Source organism: Eleutherodactylus coqui, chromosome 9 (assembly GCF_035609145.1).
Source record: "Eleutherodactylus coqui strain aEleCoq1 chromosome 9, aEleCoq1.hap1, whole genome shotgun sequence".
Taxonomy (NCBI): Eukaryota; Metazoa; Chordata; class Amphibia; order Anura; family Eleutherodactylidae; genus Eleutherodactylus; species Eleutherodactylus coqui.
The window spans coordinates 72734085-72758397 of NC_089845.1; the positions used below are offsets into that span (position 1 = coordinate 72734085).

General features: G+C 45.8%; 1 protein-coding gene and 1 long non-coding RNA gene across 3 annotated transcripts in view; one reads left to right on the forward strand and one right to left on the reverse strand.

The window, feature by feature from the left end:
* RNMT (RNA guanine-7 methyltransferase) overlaps positions 1 to 19128 on the reverse strand; it is a 36172-nt gene extending 17044 nt beyond the window's left edge. The window contains exons 1-6 of the mRNA XM_066579507.1: positions 19040 to 19128; positions 17930 to 18047; positions 7891 to 9040; positions 6847 to 6982; positions 3574 to 3699; positions 1232 to 1344 (exon numbers count right to left, since the gene is read on the reverse strand). Of these exons, the coding sequence (XP_066435604.1) occupies positions 1232 to 1344; positions 3574 to 3699; positions 6847 to 6982; positions 7891 to 9009 (1494 nt within the window). The 5' untranslated portion in view covers positions 9010 to 9040; positions 17930 to 18047; positions 19040 to 19128. The remainder of the gene's footprint in view (positions 1 to 1231; positions 1345 to 3573; positions 3700 to 6846; positions 6983 to 7890; positions 9041 to 17929; positions 18048 to 19039) is intronic.
* Positions 19129 to 19148: 20 nt separating this feature from the next.
* On the forward strand, positions 19149 to 23166 carry LOC136579160 (uncharacterized). 2 transcript variants are annotated; one of them, XR_010786716.1, is made up of 4 exons: positions 19149 to 19411; positions 20709 to 20816; positions 20971 to 21144; positions 22696 to 23166. It is a non-coding gene; the product is annotated as an uncharacterized lncRNA (long non-coding RNA). The 2 variants fall into 2 exon arrangements; XR_010786715.1 differs by lacking the exon at positions 19149 to 19411 and having other exon boundaries at positions 20556 to 20816.
* Positions 23167 to 24313: the final 1147 nt, after the last annotated feature.

Here is a 24313-nt window from a genome sequence, read left to right on the forward strand (position 1 = left end):
AGAAACCAGGAAGACTATCAGACTGATCACACAGGATGAAAGCTGGGTCCATCACTATGATCCGGAGACTAAAGTCCAGTCCATGCAATGGAAGCATCCGGACTCACCGACTCCAAAGAAGGCACATGCCCAACCCTGGACAGGCAAGGTCATGCTCGCAGTCATTTGGGACCAGCATGGAGTAGTCTTGTTGGATTTCCTAGGAAAGGGTACCACAATTAATGGGGCATACTATGCTTCTCGGCTGCGGAAACTGCAGGAGGCCATCAAAGCCAAGAGACGTGGAATGCCGAGCAAAGGTGTCCGCCTTCTGCAAAACAATGCCCCAGTTTACAACTCACATGTTGCCCACATGGCAGCACGCTGCTGCAGGTATGAAATTGTACCGCATCCGCCTTGTTCACCCGACCTCGCACCATCGGACTTCCACCTCTTTTCAGCAATGAAGTCCTTTTCCAGATGATGAGACTGATTTCTGAAGTCACAATGCGGCTTTTAGAGCAACCTGTCAACTTCTACAAGCAAGGTGTTTACAGTTGCATAAAGAGATGGGAGAAGTTTGTGTCCCCCTAGGTGGCACCAATGTAGAGAAGGACTAATAACTGGGCCAAGAATTGTTCCTCTTAGTCCACAGGAAGGTGGCCAGGGGAAATCTTTAATGAACGCCCCTCGTATATACTTCAAACCAATAGCCATATGGATCTCCCACTGAACAAGTAAATGACTATGTTGTCTATGTATACCACTACATTCAGTTTATAGATAAGCCTGCAGTTCCCCTTTAAAGTCAATGAAACAGTTTGCACAATTGCCAAAAAACAAATAGCAGAAATTGAATAAAGATGATTTTCTCCAGACAGCCCTGTTTATAGCACTGGTACATAAGATGGTGTAATAACAGCATCCTAGTCCTTGCAATATCACACCAATGGGCCCCCTTCAAAATTGTACTATATATGTAAGGCCACATTCATATTTGCATTAGAGGCTCTTTGAAGCCGCTAGCACAGATCTGGCATACAATGGGGTTTATTCTGCCTCATTTTATTCTATCACAAAACAGATCCATTCAGGCAGGGATTCTGTTTTTCTGCTCCCATAATGGAGCAGAAAAAACCCAAATGCAGATGTGAATGCAAGTCTCTTTTGCGACTGATTGAAAACTAAGCAGGTCAGAATGCAATGTTCTCCTAACGGTCCTCAGCCTTTAGGTGACGATCTTAAAATGTACCTTTGTAGAATCCGCAGTCACAAACTCTGCTTCAAAAATATAGTCGCGGTAGTTGCGTGCTTTCATATCCGAGTACCGCTGCTCACACTGCTGGACAGAAACTTCTGCTATATCTGTAAAAAGTATCAGAATAAAAGTACAATGAAGCTTAAGGCAGGCGACAGCTGGACGTGTTTACATATAAACCAAAGTTGGTCCACGGCTACAGTTAATTAGCGGTGAAAGTCTTGGACAATGACTCCTGCTCCTTGCAGAGTGGTGTGAACACTGATCGTTACATAATTAATATTCTCTGGAGGCCAACCATAAACAATCAAAGGCTTCTCACACAAAAAGCAAGTGGTGTAAAATGTGCTCTATTCATTCTAGCTCCAATAGAAAGAGCTTTTGAACAGTTTCTAATGAGAAGAACACATACAAAAGAAACAAAAAAAAATAAAAAAGGAAAAGTCTCAAACATCCAAAGTAATTACAAGAAAAAAAAAGCATATTCTTGGCAGCTTGTAAAGTAAATGACTGAGCTGCGCAACAACAAAACCGCTAACAGAGCAATTCACTTTTTTTTCCGTATCCAATCTGTAATATCAGAAAGAACATATAAAGCGACTTACGAACTTCAAATCATAGTTATTTAATGCTGAACTATTTTCCATGGGGCTCCCCCTAGGCCATTTCAGCAGTAACACGGTAATATTATACACACACATAGACATATATTTATATATAATTTTTTTCCCCTTCTGTTTTGGAAAAGAAGAAAACTATGCAGAGATTTCAACACCAAAATCCACAGCGGATTTTCAGCTGCAGAGTTTCCTCCGCACGTGGCTATAATATAAAACGGTTTTTAGCCACATTTTTTTTTCTTCTCTTCTAAAACAGAACACTCAGTACACATCTAGTGAATATTTTTCTATAGGCCAATACCCACGGACGGATTTCTGTCGCATATCACGTGGCAGAAATCCACAGTGTTATTCCGCAGCTATTAGGTTCTATTGAACCTAACAGCTTTTTGCCTTGCAATGCTCACGCTGCGGAATTCCGCAGCGTGAAAGAAATCGCAGCATATTCTATTTGTAGTCAATGGAAGCCGTCTGTCATGCAATACTTCCGATGCGAGCACAGCTGAAGTATTGAGTGATTACACGTCACCGCTGGCTGGTCACGTGCTGCACTGCGCATGCGCGCCGGATGGATTCTTGCGGCGGATCCGGAGAGGCGAGTGTGGGGTCTTGTGGGGTGCCGTGTCTTACTCTGCTGCGATATTCCGCTGGCAGAGACGGACACGGCCGTGGGCATGAGGCCTACGTGTGTTTGTTTTCAGTAATGTGCTGTCATGTTTGATACTTTTTGGACTGTAGGAAGTGATTTTATAAAATATTTTTCAGATGTCAAAATTTACAATGCCCGCTCTAGAACTAGATTTCTTTGAGTGAAAGACTATGTAAGTAAGCATGCACATATAAAAAAACCTACAGTATTTGGGCCCTATTCATTATCCAGAGCAGGTACAAAGACAAGCTCTTGCTGTGGTGAATCCCAAACATCTGTATATTGCGTAGGTCATCAATTCATTTCAACAGGAACCATGTGTTTTCTCATTTTAACCTTGAGGAAAACAGAGCTCACATAAATGAGCATACCAGGAGCTTCAACTCTGGGATCTTGTAGTCGTATCACATCCCCAAGTGCTGATCCCAGGTATTAAATGGCAGTGCTAGTATATTTGTGGTGGCATTGCATCCCTCCAAGTGCTACGTGGACATAAAGTCAGCTTTGGGAAAAACATATCCTACACTTATGAAGCACTATGCCTAACATTCTAATCTGTGTTATAATCATTACTGCCCGATCCCTAAAATAAGGGGGGAAAAAAATGAATTAAAACACAGGTTTAAAAAAGTCCTGGAAGAATATGACAGGTGCCTAATGGGCCATTTACACGGGACAACTATAGGTCAAAATTTGTTCAAACACATGAATTTCAGTGATAATCGCGCAGTGTATATGCACAATTTAAAAAAAAAAAAAAAAAAACCTGCTAATTATTTGTTTACAGGTTTTTAATCACTGAGTTTCAGTCAGCTTACAAACAGTGCAGGCTTGTCGTTCTGTGTAAACGCTCCCCGCTTCATGTAGAAGGTGAAGCACTGACTGAGAGCCCAGCCAGAAACCTTACCGGTGAAGTCTATCAGTGTAAGCGCTCTGCACGAGTGCTAACGACCTTAGTGGTGACGCCAGCGCTTGTGCAGTTGTTTACCCGTGAAGGGCCATTAGTAGAGCTACATAAACAGTACTCAGCAAAGCAATGGTTAGAGCAGATAAAGGCTAGATCATACCTGTACACACAAGCTTCTGTATTCTGCCTTTCTTCCACTTTAGGAGATCTCCTCCTTTTCCACAACCCAGATCAAGAACCGTAATATTTCGATGATTCTTCCGCCATACTCTATCGATAAACTCACCTGAGGAACAAACGATACATTAATTCACTGTCATTTTAGTATTTTTCCCTCCCAGATCACACAATGTTACTGGTCAGTTAAAAAGATGATTTGTTGCTATATTTCACCCTACGAACCATCAATTTGGTTGAAATTCTCTTTTCTTTAATCCACTTTTGTCTAATATGTATGGACACCTTTAAAGGCTTGCTCTTTCCAATATGTTCACGGCTAATGGAAGAGGATGCATGGAGTTTTGCATAAGCTAGCCAAGTGGCTTGTTACAGAAATCGCCTCCCAATAGCACCGACCATATTATAGGGAAGAATCGATCGGCTCTCCAACTCAAAAATTAACATTAGCTTTAAAAGGATATTTGCCAGAAAAAAAACTTTTTATGTAAAAACGTGTAATAAAAAGTTTAGAGACTTTCTTGTGTGCCACTTGTGTCAATTCCTTACTTTCACACCTTTGATTGCCAGGAGGCAACAAACCCTCGTGGTGTTTTCTCTGCAACACTGAGTATACCAAAAATTGTGTGATCAAGAAAAAAAAAAAAAAAACTAGTGAAAGGGGATCCTGTGGACCTTAAATTGTCACAGGTGGATGTCAAGAATCATTCTGACAAACAGGTGGTGAATAATCAAGGAAATTGCAGGTGAATACAACGCTGGAGCGGTAACTAACGTGTGTGAATGCACAGCTCATCGTTCCTTGGCGCAGATGAGCTATAAGACAAGATGACCAGTGTCAGTGCCACTGCTATCTAGGACACAGAAAGGCGAGCCTTCAGTGCGCAAAAGTGCTCAAAAAGTTTAATGCTGGGCAGTGGAAAAACATTCTTTGGTCAGATGAATCCAGATTTCTGTTGCACCATAGTGATACTAAAGCCAGAATTTAGTGTAAGCAGTTTGAGTCAATGAACTCTTCCTCTCAAATGAGAACTGTTTAGCAGGTAGAGGAGGAGTAACGATGGGGGAAACATTTTCATGGCACACCCCAGGTCCAATATTCCGGCAGAACAAGTTCAACACCTAGTGGAATCTATGCCGTGATAAACTGCCCAAAGGAGGTCCAAGGCGCTACTAGATGATGTCTCCAAGTGGCCATTCAGTGCATGTTTTACATCCATATGAACAAACGTACTACCCAACAATTAATAGAGATGACCACAATATGTCATGAATCTAGTCTAAAAAAGTAGCGCAGAACTTGAAACAACTTACGTGCCAACTACACTTCAATCACTTCTAAAGATCACTATGACTGAGGGCCTTCTAGACCTGCACACGTCAGTGATTCATATTATGCACCTTGTAAAATCTAATGTTTAGAAACATTTGAGGCGACATAAGATTAGATGGCGCTCAGTAGCGGAGTTCTCTCCATATTGGGTAACTATAAGCGGTTTCTGACAGTTGACTGCCACTGGCAACAGCTGCGGTCAGAGCTAGTTCCGATTGCAGCCATCTAACTGCTTTAATGCCGCGGCCAATAGCAACCACAGCGTCTAAGCAGCTAACCCTGGGAGGGGGCTCCTCCATCACCATTATGGGGTGCCAATGGGTTGCCATGGCAGCCTGAGGCCTTGTGAAGTTTTCCAGGCTTGCCAGGAAAGTCAGCCTATTAAGTCTTACCTGAGTTATGAAATGTTTAAATGCATAAAGAGAGTTTAAAGGGAATGTATCGCATAGTTTATTTTCTAACGGAAACCAGAAAGCAAAACATATTACATTCTTCCAATCTGTTTCTAGAGTTTTATTCTGTGGTCTCTACAAAACGACAGCCATCCTGCCTTTAATGCAGATACACCATTCACAAACAAAACAGAAGGGAACCCACTGATTTCTATGGAAAACTGTTCTAAACTTGCTCTGTGACCTCTGCGGAGGTCATTGTGCAGTGAGGGGAGGAGGTGAGCTGTACTTATCACTTACTGTAAATGGTGACCCGTCTTCCCTATATATAAATGTTACCTTTCATTATAATCGTGCCTTTGATGATTTAGTGATGACCGATTAAAGGTTTTCACTACAGAACAGTGAAGAACCAAATTAGCAGTCCACCAAAAAAAAAAAAAATTCTTTAATAAGTTTAACATAAAAACTTGATTTATACAATAGGTAATTTCCTGATAATCCGTTCCCTTTAAAACGTGCAGGGTAAAAGTGAAAACTGAACAAGCCCTATGAGATATACTGCAGAATGAACCTAGTTACAAACTGTATCCTTCAGGACTGCAATACTGCCTTGTCTGCAAGAGGGGTGCTGAGCGCAGTCATATATACTGTAGTTTCATGTTGCAGTAGATTTTAAGGAGCTGTGTGAACGCCTCCCTGCAATCCCATGAGTCAATAACTGACGGCTCTCACCATATAAGATTATGTGTGATAGATGTTTATCTAAAATGTCTATAGCAGTCACATAAATCTGATGAAGAATTGCTACCATTAAACTTATGAGATATGAGCAGAGGTGATAAAGGCTTCTAAAGGGTGAAGACATGATCAAGTCATCACCAGTTCTCGTTATCATGGCTCTTCGGTTACACAGCTGGTAAAAACAGTTTCATTACATTCTTCCCGGGCTTCATCTGCTACAAGTCTAGCACGATGGGCATATGGAAGACGAAAAATACTATGACCAGTTTTTCGAAAACAGTGCTAAATAGCGATTACTTAGAATCTGAGATTTACATATAAAGTTAAGAAATAGCTTCCAAAAAAAGAGACCCCATTTTAACAAGTACTTGGTGGATGCAATAGCGCTCTCGGTGTGGGAAGTATTTGCACTAGTACATACAATAGGAGGATTGCCATGTAAGGATCCTCTTAAGGTGCTTTTACATGGGACGCTCTGTCGGGTGGGGATCGTTCTGGCTCGCTCATCTCCATTCACAGTAAGGAGGCAGTCATTCATAAGTGTGATATGCAAGGCACTACAGATCACAAACCCTATTCTTGTGCGTGAACCGCATGATAATAGGACCTGCTTCAGTTTTTCTGTCTCACACTAGCGGTGCAAGAGGGAAAAAGACCCCTGTAAAATGAACCCATATAATACATCGTGTGATATCTGTGCGTCATATAAAGGCAGAGAACTCTGGTATAAATATGGCCTTAGTAGGACTCACAAACATTCTATTACGCATATAAACAAACAAACCACCTATCAGAGCACTTTTCATCCAGTTATTGAAGTTCCTTAGATGAAAGATTCGGGACTGACTGCGTTCCTGCAAGCCGCACTCCTGAAGTTCATTATAGTGCGTGGCAACCGCTGAGCTGTGACCTTCTGACGTACGCTGTCCAGAGAGATGGAGAAAAGAAACATGAAAATAAAGCTTAAAAGAACACAAATAGTTTCTATGCTATATATTACTAATTCTTTAAGAAGGTGCTGTCAGGAAAAACGATCATACCATATATGCAACTGCAAGTAATGTGTAGCCACCTACAGCTCACCTCAGGGATATACTCTTACACATTGGTCAGGGTGCCGACCTTAATCTTTTTTTCTGCACAACTTATCCAAAAAGTACTATTGATGACCTATCCTCAGGATAATTGATTGGCTGGGATCCGTCGCTTCAGACACAGACTGATCAGCTGATGATACACAGGGGTCAGAGTGGAAGTCTCTGCTCCGACCTCTCTGCAGTGGCCGATGCTTGTAACTGCAAGTGCAGGTCTCATTGAAATCAATGTGAGCCGTGCCTGCAATTACAAGCGCTAGCCACTACACAGATGTCGGAGCAAAGACTTCAGCTGTTTCTGCTCCGACGCCTGTGTAATTGCGGCGCTGTCAGCGGATGCATAAATCAGCTAATCGGTTGGGGGTCACAAGCGAAGGACCACAGTCGATCCTGAGGATAGGTCATCAATAGTATTTTTCCCGGAAAACCACTTTAATTCTCCTTTTTTTTTCTCCTCGCAAGGGGATTTGAAGATGCTATACTTCCCCAGCATTCTAAAGCATTATTGCCTGTCAGTGTTGCACTTTTCCTTGACCGAACAGGCTAATATCTATGGCAAACCTGGTCCCTTACTGCACTGCTACACAGGACAACCACCTAACTATCATTCCGGCGTTTCAGATAGGCGGGGCTGGCAGGAGACTATTCCGCCCACCTTCGTTCACAGTTAACAGGCAGTAAATAGTCCTGCAGTTTGTAAATTTAAAAGTACAGTATAAACAACGGTAAATACATACAATTTTCTTAGCTGGTGGATCTAAGCCATCAGACTTCCTCTTCTCAGTTGGTGGATCTAAGCCTTCGGACTTCCTCTTCTCAGTTGGTGGATCTAAGCCTTCGGACTTCCTCTTCTCAGCTGGTGGATCTAAGTCATCGGACTTCCTCTTCTCAGCTGGTGGATCTAAGTCATCGGACTTCCTCTTCTCAGCTCGTGTATCTAAGTCATCGGACTTCCTCTTCTCAGCTCGTGGATCTAAGTCTTCGGACTTCCTCTTCTCAGCTCGGGGATCTAAGTCTTCGGACTTCCTCTTCTCAGCTCGGGGATCTAAGTCATCGGACTTCCTCTTCTCAGCTCGGGGATCTAAGTCATCGGACTTCCTCTTCTCAACTCGGGGATCTAAGTCATCGGACTTCCTCTTCTCAGCTCGGGGATCTAAGCCTTCGGACTTCCTCTTCTCAGCTCGGGGATCTAAGCCTTCGGACTTCCTCTTCTCAGCTCGTGGATCTAAGTCATCGGACTTCCTCTTCTCAGCTCGTGGATCTAAGTCATCGGACTTCCTCTTCTCAGCTCGTGGCTCTAAGTCATCGGACTTCCTCTTCTCAGCTGGTGGATCTAAGTCATCGGACTTCCTCTTCTCAGCTGGTGGATCTAAGTTATCAGACTTCCTCTTCTCAGCTGGTGGATCTAAGTCATCAGACTTCCTCTTCTCAGCTGGTGGATCTAAGTCATCAGACTTCCTCTTCTCAGCTGGTGGATCTAAGTCATCAGACTTCCTCTTCTCAGCTGGTGGATCTAAGTCATCAGACTTCCTCTTCTCAGCTGGTGGATCTAAGTCATCAGACTTCCCCTTCTCAGGTGCCAGATCTAAGCCATCGGACTTCCCCTTCTCAGGTGCCGAATCCAAGCCATCGGATTTCTCCTCCTCAGCTTCCAGATCCAAGCCATCGGACTTCCCCGCCTCAGCTGCCGGGTCTAAGCCATCGGACTTCCTCTTCTTAGCAGGTGGATCTAAGCAATCAGATTTTTCCTTCTCGGCTGCCCGATCTAAGCCATCGGACTTACTCTTCTCAGCAAGTGGATCTAAGCCATCAGACTTTCTCTTCTTAGCAGGTACCGTTACATGTTCTGTATCCATACTATGTAACTGAGGATCCACAAGCCTGGAACTAAACAAAACAACTGGATTAGATTCTCTAGGTAAGCCCCCTGCACACGGGCGGAAATTCAGCGGCGGGATTTCCTGCAGAATTTCTGCCCTGGACGCCTGCATAGGATCGCGGCATGCTCTATTTCTGTGCGGGACTCGCAGAGGTCCGCACAGAAATGTCTCTCCTGGCGCCCCGGCTCTGCTCTGCACATGAACCGGCTGGCCGACAGCCGGCACATCAAGGAGCCGGAGCCGCGGGAGAGGTGAGCACCGCGCTGGTCCCTGCAGGGGCTCCAGTCGGGTCCCGCTGCGGGAACTCTCGCAGCGGGATCTGACCCGGCTGTCTGCAGGCGACCTAAAGGTTGATGTAAAGACGCTTCAAATCAACACATATTGGAAGTTGGAAAAGCCATACATTTTCAACAAAAGTTTAAAGTATAGGTTACAGGACCGTGTAATACATTTAAAAAGGGACTTTATTCCCCATTTCTTAAGATTAATTAAAACCAGGTAGTGAAATATTTTCCATTTTTCTAATCGGTTTACCAATTGTAGGTGTTTTTATTTGGTGGTTTCCACATGACTATGGGGACGTCCATCTTTCCTGAGCTACATTTAACAGCATTTAGAAAACAATGCTTTATAGCAACATCATGGGCCATCAGTGTACAGAAGGGGACCCATTGACTTGTATGGGAGGCTGTTCTAGACATGTTCTATGATCTATGCTGGGCGGACAAGTAGATATTCACAGCTAATCCCCTATTGTGAATGGTGGGTTCTGTGATATCTACATATAGGTGTTACCTTTCAGTGTAATTCTGCCTGTGACGTTATGCCCCTTTTACACGGGCCGACAGCTGTTTAAAAAACGACTGCATGAGCGCCAACGTCACCGCTAGTCATCAGCGCTTGCGCAGAAAGACTTGCTGCTGGATTGTGGGCTTCTCGTCTGCTTCTCGCTCAACGCTTCACCTCCCATGAGAAGCGCTGAGCAGGGAGCATTTACACAGGATGACAAGCCAGCGAGCTAAACGATTATCGCTCAAATTTGATCATTTGAACAAATTTTTAGCAATAATCATTACGTGTAAACGGGACATTAGTGAGATGAAAGCTGCAAAGCTTTTTCTACAGATTTCAAGAGGTGACAGTTTAGTATGAGCAATAATCGATACGTATAAATAGGCCATTAGTTGAGATCCCACTGGGGAATCCTTCCTCTAGAGCAGCGGTTCTCAAGCTCTGCTCCGCGGAACCCCTGGGGCTCCGTGAGCGACAGTCAGTTGCTCCGACCGAGTGTCTCCGTGGTGAGCAGCTGACGACTGCTCACCACTGTAATAATAACCAGCAGGGTGCCACAGTTCCCAGCCGGTAATCGCGCTGCGACGCTGATCCCGATGCAAACTCTGACGTTAGTGTGCACCCAGGATCCTCCTCCCCTGAGACCCCTCCTCCTCAGTTCCATAGGAGAGGACAAGGGACAAAGCATTTCAGGCGCATAACTGTCAGCGTGCACCCAGGATCAGCGCTGAGCAGAGGAAGAGCAGCGCTGACTCCAAGGAGGAGGTAAGTATATGGAGCCACTGTAGGGGGACGCCATTACTACTGGGTCCACTATAGGGGGACGCCATTACTACTGGGTCCACTATAGGGGGACGCCATTACTACTGGGTCCACTATAGGGGGACGCCATTACTACTGGGTCCACTATAGGGGACGCTATTACTACTGCGGCGGCAATGGGGGAACCTAATGCTACTGGGGCTGCAATAGGGGACACTACTACTACTGAGGCGACCAATATGGGGGAATCACTATTACTACAGAGGGGTGAGGGGGGAATTGTGGCGGAATTTACAATAGCTGTAACAGCAAACTGGATGAGATTTTGAAAATTTTATTCACACGCTATGAAAAATATCTGCACAAAACCCATGTGGCTATTGACATGTGGTGTACAATTTAATTCCACAGTATGTTAATTTTAAATATAATGTATATCAATAGCCCATCCAGTGTTCCAGCATTACTCCCATTTTAACGGCCCTGTCCTTTTAATAAGGACGGAGGTGAAAATTCTATGCTGTGATAAGCCACGCCCCTAACCCCACCCTCTGTCCCGCTCTACGGCTCCACAAGAAACTTTTGCTTCAAAAAGGGCTCTACGGCTGAAAAAGTTTGCCAACCACTGCTCTAGAGGACGGGTTTAGTCTGCATACTTCTCTAATGAACATTTTAAACCAAGGGTGTTCATACATTCTAAAATCAAATACAACTCTTAAAAAACAGAGACCTGAATCTAAAAAGTGCTAGGTTTAAGATTCTTATTCAGGCCCTCTTGTAGAAAGTCCAGAAGATCCAGAATTATGGGCCCTAAGGAACTATCAAGCGAATTACTACAAAAACTAAAAAAGGCTTTCCACGCTCTAAGGGCTCATTGCCACGAGCGTGATTTCACCACATATTACGCAAGTGATGTACGCCTGCGCAATATGCAATGGAGTCAATGAAAATACATTGATTCGTTCAGAGTATATTTACTGCATGTGATACAAACGTGAAAAAGAATGCAGCATGTTCTATTTCACGCACAAACAGGCCTATTGCTCTCTAACGGTTGTGGATTCAACGCTGTACATACGCAATACATTACATATGTGCGGCGCTGCACACGCAATGCCGCTAAAAGACACAATGGGGTATTTAAAAAAAAAAAAAAGAAAGAAATTAGTCCTACAGCACATGACCGCATGCGTGAGATACGCTGTTATGTGCAGTGCACAATTGCTGCCATACACAGCAATAACTGGCTTACCGCCAGCTCTCACAACGCTGAGTGATCCACGCAGCGTTTTACGTATACGGCCATGGGAATAAGGCTTTAAGTAAATATTTGAGGTTACTTTCTAATAGCTAACAAAGTAAAAACAAGCCCCTCTGATAAACACTTTTTCCTTAAATAAAATAAATCTTGTTATTTGAGTAGCGCCAACTTATTCCTTTCAGGTAATTTATTACCCCCCCCCCCCCCCCCCACCAAGCTTGGTACTCATTTTACCAACCTCAGAAGGATGGAAGGCTGAGTCAACCTTCAGCTGACTACCTGAATCACATGGGGATTGAACTCGCAACCCTCAGGTCGTGAACAAGAGCTTAGGACTGCTGCCTTAACAATCTGCGCCACACATTACATTCCAGGCTATCCAGTGCAGAGATTTCATATTCGGCTTAAATAGACCGCCCTTAAAAAGTAGATCCTTCCTTTCTGGTAATCTTTATGGGTCTGTTGAGAGACATCTTTCTTAGCCAAGAGGGACATCTTGTTTTCTTTGTAGAAAGAGGGTTGAATAGAAGACCCTTGGTTGAATGGGATTTAAGCCAATATCCTCCCCTTATAATCACTTTTACCCATGTGCTGGCATAAATTCTGTCCAAGGAGGCGGTGAAAAACAGATGAAGTCATCCACCAACCTGGGACCATGGGGGGGGGGTAGCGTCGCTGCTGATTTTTACTGGAGGGGCAAAAATGTTGCTAAAGAGGAATCCAGTGCTCTCATTATTGGGTCTCCAATTCTTATCTTTCCTAAAGCCTCTATAATCCCTCTTCCTTTTGAATGGCTAAAGCCCCATTTACACGCAACGATTAAAGCTCAAAATTCGTACAAAGATGGCTTCTGAGTAGAGATGAGCGAATCTACTCGTTTCGAGTATATACTCGATCGAGCACCGCGATTTTCCAATACTTCAGTACTCTGGTGAGAAGATTTGGGGGGCGGGGGGGGGAGGCGTGGCGGTGCGGGGGGTAGCAGCGGGGAAGAGGGGGAAGCCCTCTCTCCCTCTCCCCCCCACTCCCCGCTGCAATCCCCCACTCGCTCACGGCGCCCCCCCGAATCTTTTCGCCCGAGTACGGAAGTACTCGAAAATCACGGTGCTCGGGCTAAAATGGGGCGTAGCCGAGTAGGCTCGCTCATCTCTACTTCTGAGCGATAACTGTTGCATATAAACGCTTCCATCCTTCACTCTTCGGCTGAACGATGATTTTTAGGCGAGCTTAAAATCCATTGTTCAGCTTTAAAGTGATAGCAGGGGCCACACTCCATGTTCTCCACGGGAGCAACTGATTACATTGTATTCAGCTGACAGCCTTAGGCAGCCCATGCAAAGACAATGCAGCTGAGTGCAAAGTCCAGGCCACATGCTGGGATTTGCAAACAGCTGCTAGAGGCTCATTTACATGAACAAATGATCCCTAGACCTGTCAATTTTTCAGTCCTTTGATAGATTGTCTTTGCGTGTAAATGAGCCTTAACTCCTCTGAAAGGGTCTCTTGTCTAGGAAAACTAATGGCAGGAAATCCTTTGTTTTCCTATGGGAAGCTTATTCCAAAATTTTCAGTTAGTCTAAAAAGGAATTCAAACTCACTAAGCTAAACTTTTAACAATCTGGCCACAGATCTGACTGCATTACTGGGCCATAAAGGAGGCGGTGGAGGCTTCCCAATCCTTTTTTAAATATAACTGCCACCGTTTTATCCATAGGATCCTTTAAAACGCGTCATTTCCTGTGTGACTCACAACTACAGCGTCTATGCCTCGCTGTAACTGGCGTAGAAGAACACATGGTAAGGGCAGGGCGAAACAGCACAATACAAGTGCCAGGAAACGTGTCAAGAGCAAATTAAAATAAATAAAATCGCCGCATGGTGCATTTTTGAGCGAATTCCGCGCAAACGGCTTCCATTGAAGTCATTAGAATCTGTCTGGTCTGCTGCGCTTTTGCAATTGACATTGCAGAAAGGTTGTGGATTTAAGCAGGAGTTTAAAAAAAAAAAATTGTACTGCGCATGTCTGACGGCAATCCATGTGGACCATCCCAAGTTAAGAAAAAGCAAAGAAACATCAGGTACGCGCAGACGCTGCTGCTGCTGCCAGGGCCAGATTCCGCCCGGGTGCAGGCAGCATGACCCTGTTTTTTTCCTGTTGCCAAGTGAAGTCCGCCCTTCGTAACATAGGTAAGACAGATCAAGTAGAGGAAGGTGAAAAGTCATGCCTTCTACGGAAGTATACAGAAAGGAGGGAGACATAGGCAAAAAAAGCACACAAAAGTGGTTGCTGGAGCTAATGATTGATTTACAGCTACTACAGAGTCTGATGTTTTCATGTGTAGTGAATAGAACACAGCATAGCAGCAGGCTCCTCCAACCTGCTCAGAGAAAAGTGAAAGTTGGATATATAGCCTGTAAAGGAGGAACATCATCTAGCAGGATAGAAGTGATAATGGCCAGATATGGTGTTATTCCCTATGTACAATGTGATTGTTCTCAGTAAGAGAAACCAAGTGATCTAGATATGATACCTATTAATGGCTAATAGGGATGAGCGAGCACGCTCGGTAAAGGCAGATAGCTCTCTCACTCTCCCCCCCGCCGCCCCCCTGCATTTGCTCGGACGAGTATGCAGATACTTGAGAAGAGCAATGCTCGCTCGAGTATCTGCCTTTACCGCGCATGCTCGCTCATCTCTACTAAAAAACATACATGATGATATAGTGAGCTTTCAAACCTACACAGGGTTCTTCCACAGGCTTAAATGGAATAGATCAGAAGAGGGGTAGAATAATTATAATATATTACATACACAGACATGGTGTGATTAATTTGCACTTAAAACAATACCAGAACAGGAGGAGTAGAGGAGTAAATACTTCCTTAGTTCACAGATAAGGGATATGATGGTTTTATAGTCTCTAACTTGGAGTGTCAAAGGTTGTTATAAATTTGTATTCCCAAATTCTTCTGTGACGCTGGGATTTGAAATTGCCTTTTAATATACTAACTTTCATATGTTCTATGTTGTGTCCGTAACTAGAAAAATGCTCCGCCACAGGCAATTTTGTCTTCCCCTCTTTAATTCAGTGGCGATGAGACCTTATTCTCGCTTTCAGTTTTTGCCCCGTTTCTCCAACATGAAGGCCCCTCAGCAGAACATTTACTGTACCGGATCAGGTAGACAACATCAGACGTGGAACATGTGAATGTCCTGGGGTTCTTATAGTTCTGCTGTGTGTTGGGGATCCGTATCCTGTCTGCGGTCAGTATATGTGAGCAGGTCTTACAGCTCCTTACATTACAGGGATAAGTTCCTTTTTGTGTGTCAGAGAGCAATGAACTCCTGATCATAAAGTTCCTCAAATTTGGGGGTTGCCCGTAACACAGAAGCAGGGGGTTCAGGAATAGGATTTCAGACAGTCATCCTTGTGTAGGGTATGATGGAGTTTCTTTGCAGTTTTCCTTAGTACCTTTAGCTGTGAATTGTCGGTCACTACTAGAGGTACGTGTCTGTTTTCTTCCTTATCAGTGTATTGGAGTAGTTGATTTCTGGGTATCCTGGTGGCTCTGGTGATTCGGTCATTAATTGAGGTGGGATGGTAGCCCTGATTTAAAAATGGCTTTTTAAAATGGTATAAATGTTCCTGTCTGTTGGGTTGGAGAAGATTTGGTTGTATCTGATGGCCTGGCTGTAGATGATGGACTTTTTGATGTGCTTAGGATAGTAAATGTCCCACCTGAGGCATGTGGGCCGATCAATCGGTTTTCGGTATAGGGATGTCTGTTTTGAGTTTGAGATTTTTATGGTGGTGTTAAAAAAGTTGATTTCTGTATTCGAGTAGCTTAATGTCTGGCTTATGGTGGGGTGGAATGCATTGAATCTCTCATGGAATTTTATTAGTTCTTGTTCGGTGTTGATCCAGATGATTATGATGTCATCAATCTAGCAGAAGTAGGCTAATGGTTTGCTGGAGGAGGACAGAAAGTCACTCCAGTTTTGCCATGAAAAGGTTGGCATATTGCGGTGCCATTTTTCTGCCCATGGCAGTTCCGGTGAGTTGCAGAAATCTCTCTTTTCCAAAGGAGAAATAATTGTGTGCGAGGATGAATCTTGTGACTTGTAACACGGATTCAGAGGCAACCCCACTAGCATCAAGGTGTGCCTGGCAGGCGGTCAGGCCATCTTCGTGTGGGATGTTGGAGTATAAGGATTCCGCATTCATGGTGGCCAGAATTTTCCATCTGGGTGGGAACCTACGGTTGACAGTTTGTTCAGTAGGTCTGTGGTGTCCTACTGGTTGTATTTCTCATGAGTGGTTTGAGACACATTCTATTCCCACACCTGAGATAATCGGCCTCCCAGGGTGGCCAGCTGTGTGTAGTTTAGGAGGTATGTAGAATACACCAACCCTGGGGCTCTCCGGTATAAAGTACACAAGGACCCCACAGACAGGCTTTTGATGACCCTTCTCAATTCCCTCAAAACATTTGTACTTCTGATCTATTTCATTTAAACCCGAGGAAGAACCCTGCGTTGGTTCAAAAGCTCACTATAACATCATGTATGTTTGTTGGCCATTAAAAGGTATCATATCTACAAGATTACATGTTTTCTTCTTACTGAGAACAATCACATTTTGCTCTACTGGCTAACGTGGTACCAAACCTTTTTCGTTTTTCCTTATGTAAACACACAGCAGCTCATTCTGAAGCGTTACCTAAAAAGTTACGCAAAAAACAAACATTCTCTAGTCTGTAAAGCAATATCTGCACTTGCAGGTGAATTTTCAGAATAGGCGGCCATGTGTATCTACATGAGGTATAATATATCTATTATATGACTTGTATCTGGCATTTCTCACTAGTTGTCCCCCTTGTAGGCTGCATCTATAATTCTGAGTTCTCTCTGCACTGGTGGATAGACACTGATGTTATGTTGTCTTTATAGCGTTTCCCAACTCCATTCATGAAAGCAGCCCAAGAGGTCATGTTTCCAGGATTTCATCAGTATTGCAAAGATGATGTAATTACCCCGTGTCTCCAAAAATAAGACCTACCCAGAAAAGAAGTTCTACCCTGATTTTCTGGGGAGGCTTGAACTATAATCCCTACCTTGAAAATAAGCCATGGCTGCAAAGAAAATAATGGAATACATTACCTAGCAGGCTCAGTCCACGTCCCTTCACTGTTCTCCGGAGCGCATGCTGTGGAGACGGAATTTATGAATTGGCTAATCAATGCCACGGCTCAGCCAATTCATAAAACTCACCTTCACAACATGATGGCTGTGATTGGTTCTTCGCCCGCTTCTAAGCTAATCAATGCAGTGTTCGATAAAACAATCACAGCTATCGCATAAGTTCATCAAAATCTGTATTGATTGGTTCTCAAACGCTGCTCAGCCTATCAGAGCCATCGCTTCCTGGAGGTGGGATCTATGAGTCCCTTAACCAGGAAGTGATTTTCTGTAGGCGGCCGAGGACTGCAAGAAGTGCATCTGAGCTCCGCAGAGCAGTGGGTTCCTCCGCAGAGCAGTGGGAGGAACCCAAACTGAGCCTGCTAGGCAATTATGATAAGCCATTCCCTGAAAATAAGACATAGCAACTCTTTTGGGGCAAAAATTAATATAAGACAGGGTCTTATTTTTGGTCGGTGCCTGACATTACCACAGGTGTTCTTACTATAGGATATCCTGAAAACATGATCTGTTGGGGTGCCCTGAGATTAGCAGTTGACTGCTCTCTACACTGCATATGCAGAAAACAGCTCCTCATCAGCATGGAGGGCAGTGTACAGCAGTGTGAATGAGATTCCAGTAGCTATCAATCACTTACCAGTTAGCTGCAGCAGCGTGTGGATATCTGATTCTGTCTCCCTAGACATCTATGAGCAGCAAGAGTCCTCAGACTCCACCACTTCCTGTGTTGTCCTGTGAAGTCTGTCTCTAGTAAAAGAGCTAGACGTCACATGACAACAGGAGTGGCCAGCACCTCAGAACCTGGGCTGAATATATATAGTAAACCCCCCTCTGAACATGGCCCAACAGTAATAAGGTAAGAATAACCAGGCAGGACGTACATTTTAGAGTTGTGGCAGATTGTATCCAATGTATTCCGACTTGTCCTCAATCACAGTTTTCTATCCGCGATCCTATTGCTTCATTACACGGTTTACAACGTCCCTGATTTAATACTTCCTATCAGAAAAAAAAAAGTACAAAAACATGTCACCATAAGAAACTTGTTTGTACAAGAAGTAGTCAACAATTAAAGGGGGTTTCCAGGCAACATCCGTTGTCAGCATTGGGATACACCGGCGTCGGAGCAGAAGCTGCAGCTCTGATCCCTGTGTAGTGGATGGTGCTTGTAATTGCAGGCACAGCTCTCAATGAAAACCCCTTCAAAAGGCATCGGCGATTTCGCATGAGCGTAAGCGCAATTGTTAGCGCCTTAGCACTGGACTTTTGTGCTCTGAAAGCGGTTTTGCGTGCATGTCGACATATTTTACTGTACTTTTTCTGCCCGCAGGACATATGCAGTAGCACGCAGCCAACGCACCGACTGAAATGGTTAATTAGTTCCAGATGTGTTCTTGTACCAGTGGAATCGCGCCATGTTTCACGCTTCTCCATGCAAATTACATTCCCCAATGATTTCTATGGGGACCTTTGGTGCGCAAATACGCAAAACGAGAGCGTGTACTAACTTTTGGCGCGATCGAAACGTGCACGCAAAATATGGAAATGGGAACTAATCCATTGAAGTCAATGGGCTCTATGCTCCGGGTATTGCACGTGCAAATACGCCCCTGTGAAGCCGAAGGCTGCAGCCAATGACAGAGCTCAGCGCTCCACCGCCAAGCAGCAGCGCTGGAGATGCACGGAGTCGGGTAAATGGCTGTATGTTATTTTAGGGCATGATAAACACGGTTTTACAAATAGTAAACCTGATACAACCCCTTTAGGAAGCGGCCAGCCCCCCGAGATACACATATAGCCCCCATAAGGTGCTGCCTGCAGACTGGACGGGGCATTCCTTCCCAGAACTCTGCAGCTTGCCCTGATTTACCAGCACTGTGTGAGCCGTGCCTACAGCCTCCCGGATATCACCTCTCCCCTTCCTCCGAGCCCCCGCGTTACTGAGAGCAGTCACTGAACGAGCAGCACTAGGTATACAGCCCTTCACTTACCTGCACGGACACTACAGCCGCATCCACACTGATAGAGCGGCAACCGGAACTGCACTATTGTGTACAGTGCTGTGCATCCGGGATAGAGAGAGGGCTGCAGGACGCATATTAACACATTCTGCCGCAGTTCTACAGCGCGGCCGATTCAGCCAATCAGCTGGCTGGAATCGGCACCACGTGACACAGCGGCGTGCCCGCGCATTGCCGTGCACGATGAGCTGTGCCCGCGCGTCACGTGGGCTGTGACGTCACCGTGCCTTGCATTTGCCCGCGGATTTTGAACAGTATTGATCTACGGAGGAAGCAAGCTGATGGTTGGAGCCTTTTCCCCAATTTACAAGATGGGAGAGTAAGATTTGTGCGCTACGTGTGGTGAGTACCCACCTGAGATTTGTGCGCTGTGCGCTACGCTGTGCGCTACGTGTGGAGACGCGGTTACCTGAGATTTGTGCGCTGTGCGCTACGTGTGGAGACGCGGTTACCTGAGATTTGTGCGCCGTGCGCTACGCTGTGCGCTACGTGTGGAGACGCGGTTACCTGAGATTTGTGCGCTGTGCGTGTGGAGACGCGGTCACCTGAGATTTGTGCGCTACGTGTGGAGACGCGGTTACCTGAGATTTGTGCGCCGTGCGCTACGCTGTGCGCTACGTGTGGAGACGCGGTTACCTGAGATTAATGCGCCGTGCGCTACGCTGTGCGCTTCGTGTGGAGACGCGGTTACCTGAGATTAATGCGCTGTGCGCTACGCTGTGCGCTACGTGTGGAGACGCGGTCACCTGAGATTTGTGCGCCGTGTGCTGCGCTGTGCGCTACGTGTGGAGACGCGGTTACCTGAGATTTGTGCGCTGTGCGCTACGCTGTGCGCTACGTGTGGAGACGCGGTTACCTGAGATTTGTGCGCTACGTGTGGAGACGCGGTTACCTGAGATTTGTGCGCTATGTGTGGAGACGCGGTTACCTGAGATTTGTGCGCCGTGCGCTACGCTGTGCGCTACGTGTGGAGACGCGGTTACCTGAGATTAATGCGCCGTGCGCTACGTGTGGAGACGCGGTCACCTGAGATTTGTGCGCTGTGCGCTACGTGTGGAGACGCGGTCACCTGAGATTTGTGCGCCGTGCGCTACGCTGTGCGCTATGTGTGGAGACGCGGTCACCTGAGATTTGTGCGCCGTGCGCTACGCTGTGTGCCATGTGTGGAGACGCGGTTACCTGAGATTTGTGCGCCGTGCGCTATGTGTGGAGACACGGTTACCTGAGATTTGTGCGCCGTGCGCTACGCTGTGCGCTATGTGTGGAGACGCGGTTACCTGAGATTTGTGCGCCGTGCGCTACGCTGTGCGCTATTTGTGGAGACGCGGTTACCTGAGATTTGTGCGCTGTGCGCTACGCTGTGCGCTACGTGTGGAGACGCGGTTACCTGAGATTTGTGCGCTGTGCGCTACGTGTGGAGACGCGGTCACCTGAGATTTGTGCGCTGTGCGCTACGTGTGGAGACGCGGTCACCTGAGATTTGTGCGCCGTGCGCTACGTGTGGAGACGCGGTCACCTGAGATTTGTGCGCTGTGCGCTACGTGTGGAGACAACACCCAAGATTTGTGCGCTACGTGTGGTGAGTACGTCACCTGAGATTTGCGCGACGCCACCTGGCGCAACCTGTCTTTTTTTGCAGATTTGTGCGCCTTATTGCAAAATTACGTGTGGAGAGGATCCTGACGTTTGGACGCGTTTCGAGAAGAATTTCGCTTTGCTAGGACACCACCTGACATCACTCAGCGAGGTAAGCTGCTGCATCTGCCCAAATTTTCATCGCGTGCATCTGCTCATATGCGCATATTTGGCGCATATTTGCAGGTTTTCGCTTGCATCTGCTGATATGCGCATATTTGCAGGTTTTCGCTTGCATGTGGTGATATGCTCTCCGTTTTCCACAGGACGACTCGTGTGGAGAGGAACCTGACATTTGGCTGCGTTTTGTACAACGTACGGAACCGGAGATTAGCGTTTTAGGTGCTGATCTCACATTTGCCCCCCGCCTTTTGGAGAGGACGACTCTTCTGGAGAGGAATTTCGCTTTGCTAGGACACCACCTGACATAACTCGGCGAGGTAAGCTGCTGCATCTGCCAAATTTTTCATTGCTTGCATCTGCTCATATGTACATGCATGCCTGCCTGTATGCGTACATGCGTGTATGCCTGTATGCGTACATACGTGTATGCGTACATGCGTGCCTGCCTGTATGCGTACATGCGTGCCTGCCTGTATGCGTACATGCGTGCCTGCCTGTATGCGTACATGCGTGCCTGCCTGTATGCGTACATGCGTGCCTGCCTGTATGCGTACATGCGTGCATGCCTGTATGCGTACATGCGTGCATGCCTGTATGCGTACATGCCTGTATGCGTACATGCGTGCATGCCTGTATGCGTACATGCGTGCATGCCTGTATGCGTACATGCGTGCATGCCTGTATGCGTACATGCGTGCATGCCTGTATGCGTACATGTGTGCATGCCTGTATGCGTGCCTGTATGCGTATATGCGTGCGTGCCTGTATGCGTATATGCGTGCGTGCCTGTATGCGTATATGCGTGCATGCCTGTATGCGTACATGCGTGCGTGCCTGTATGCGTACATGCGTGCATGCCTGTATGCGTGCCTGTATGCGTATATGCCTGCATGCCTGTATGCGTACATGCGTGTATGCGTGCATGCCTGTATGCGTATATGTGTGCATGCCTGTATGCGTACATGTGTGCATGCCTGTATGCATGCCTGTATGCGTATATGCGTGCATGCCTGTATGCGTGCCTGTATGCGTATATGCGTGCATGCCTGTATGCGTGCCTGTATGCGTACATGCGTGCATGCCTCTATGCGTGCCTGTATGCGTACATGCGTGCATGCCTGTATGCGTGCCTGTATGCGTATATGCGTGCATGCGTATATGCGTGCATGCCTGTATGCGTGCATGCCTGTATGTGTACATGCGTGTATGCGTACATGCGTGCATGTCTGTATGCGTATATGCGTGCATGCCTGTATGCGTACATGTGTGCATGCCTGTATGCGTATATGCGTGCATGCCTGTATGCGTGCCTGTATGCGTACATGCCTCTATGCGTGCCTGTATGCGTATATGCGTGCGTGCCTGTATGCGTGCCTGTATGCGTACATGCGTGCGTGCCTGTATGCGTGCCTGTGTGCGTGTATGCGTGCCTGTATGCGTACGTGCGTGCTTGTATGCGTACATGCCTTATGCGTACGTGCGTGCTTGTATGCGTACATGCCTTATGCGTACATGCATGTATGTATGTATACATGCATGTATGCTCACCCACTTACTCAGCCACCCCCTCTCTCTCACACACACACACTTGCTGTGTTAAATTCGTCTTATTGGCCGAAAAAGACATTACATCAGATTTGAGTATTTAATTACTTATTTTAGCAAACGTACAGGTTCCATCCCAATACTGCACCTAATCTGCACTAACTGAACAAACCTTCGGAGAAACATGCCAATTGTCCAAATACGATGTCTTTATCTATTAAAGTAGGAGTGAAGAAAAGCAGGGACAGTGCAAGAACTATGAAAACCCACGGAATTAAGCCAATTGCAGGCAGGGTTAATTTTTTTTTTCTTCCTCGTTATAGGTCAGCTGATACGTTTTGGTCAGAATCTTGCACTGTGGTAACCGTTTCCGCTGCTCGCAACCAGAGTTGAATCACCAGAGAGCCAGAAGTTCCCAGATGTTGGCTCCGGAGGACGCTTAAAAGCTGGAAATGGCCCATCACCTGCTATGGAAATACATCATCAGGATCTGATGGAGCAGTACGATGAAGATTGTCAGGTTGCATGTGATGCTGCTCACTGTCCCTCGTTAGTCGGTTCACAGTTTATACACTAAGCTATTTATCCCCTTAGAGAACAAGCCTGTTTGCGCCTTAGTGACAGACCGAAAATTTGGAACTTTACATGTGTCACTTGACATATCATAAGTCCGTAAAGGTTTTGCATATCCAAGTGACTGACATTTTTTTCTTCCCCTTGTTGTACTTCTGTTAGGTAGTAAAAAAGGACTGTTAAAAGTTGTGTATATTTATTAAAATTGCTACTTTGCACAATTTTGAATTTTCATTTTTTCACATTGTCAAATGTCATATATAAAATAAGTGCAAACATTCTGTACAAATCTCTGCGAACATATAGATTTCCATCTGTTCACTTTATTCTGGATGCACGGTTTAAAACCTTTGTAAATTTATTTTTTCCATTTAGGAGACGTACAAATTTAACATTTCTTTTCAGAATTTAGAGGAACACTTAGGCCTCATGTCTACGGGGAAAATCAGGCCCGCTACGGATTCTCCATGTAGAATCTGCAGCGGGTCCCTCCTGCCCCGCGGACATGAGCGCTGAAAATAACAATAAATCAGAATTAACTTACCTCTCACACGCTCCGGATACTTCCTTCGCTGCGGCGTCATCTTCTCTCGTCGCGGCCGGATCTTCTTTCTTCAGCTCAGCGGATGTGCATGATGACGTCGGTGACGTGCCCCGCACATGCGCCGGGCCAAAGCAAAATGATCCGGCCGCGACTGAGAGAAGATGGTGCCGCGGCGAAGAGAAGAAACGGAGCGGATGGGAGGTGAGTTTATTCTGATTTATTGTTATTTTCAGCGCTCATGTCCGCGGGGCAGGAGGGACCCGTTACGGATTCTACATGGAGAATCCGGAGCGGGCCAGATTTTCCCCGTGGACATGAGGCCTTAATGTATTCTCTGAGAGGGTCAGGAGTATTTTGGCCCCACATTTATTTTTAGGAATGAATGCAATTTAGGAGACCAAATAATATTTAATTTTTAGAAAACATGTCCTTTTCAAGACCTTTTTTTTTCTATATTGCACATCAAAAGGAGGATTGAACCTCCGAAATGGATACCCCTGTTTTGTCTCGTGTTCACAAGTATACACAGTGTGGCCCTAATGTTATGTCTGTATGCACCACTGGGCCCAAAAAGAAAGGAGTAGTCAGTGGCTTTCTGAACAGACTGTTACAATCGTGTGAGCAGATAAAGCAGAGGGCCCACACGATCGTGACTAAAGGAGTGGTAGTCTAGTAGTATACACGCACACCGGGAACACAGGAGAGTCACACAGTATCCAGGCAACCAAGCCTGTGCTACAGGGGGGATGACAGTGGCCCTACCTAAGCGGGGACATCAGCCGAGTAAGAGGGCGGCCCAGCGATCTTAAGAACTGGGCCCTAGC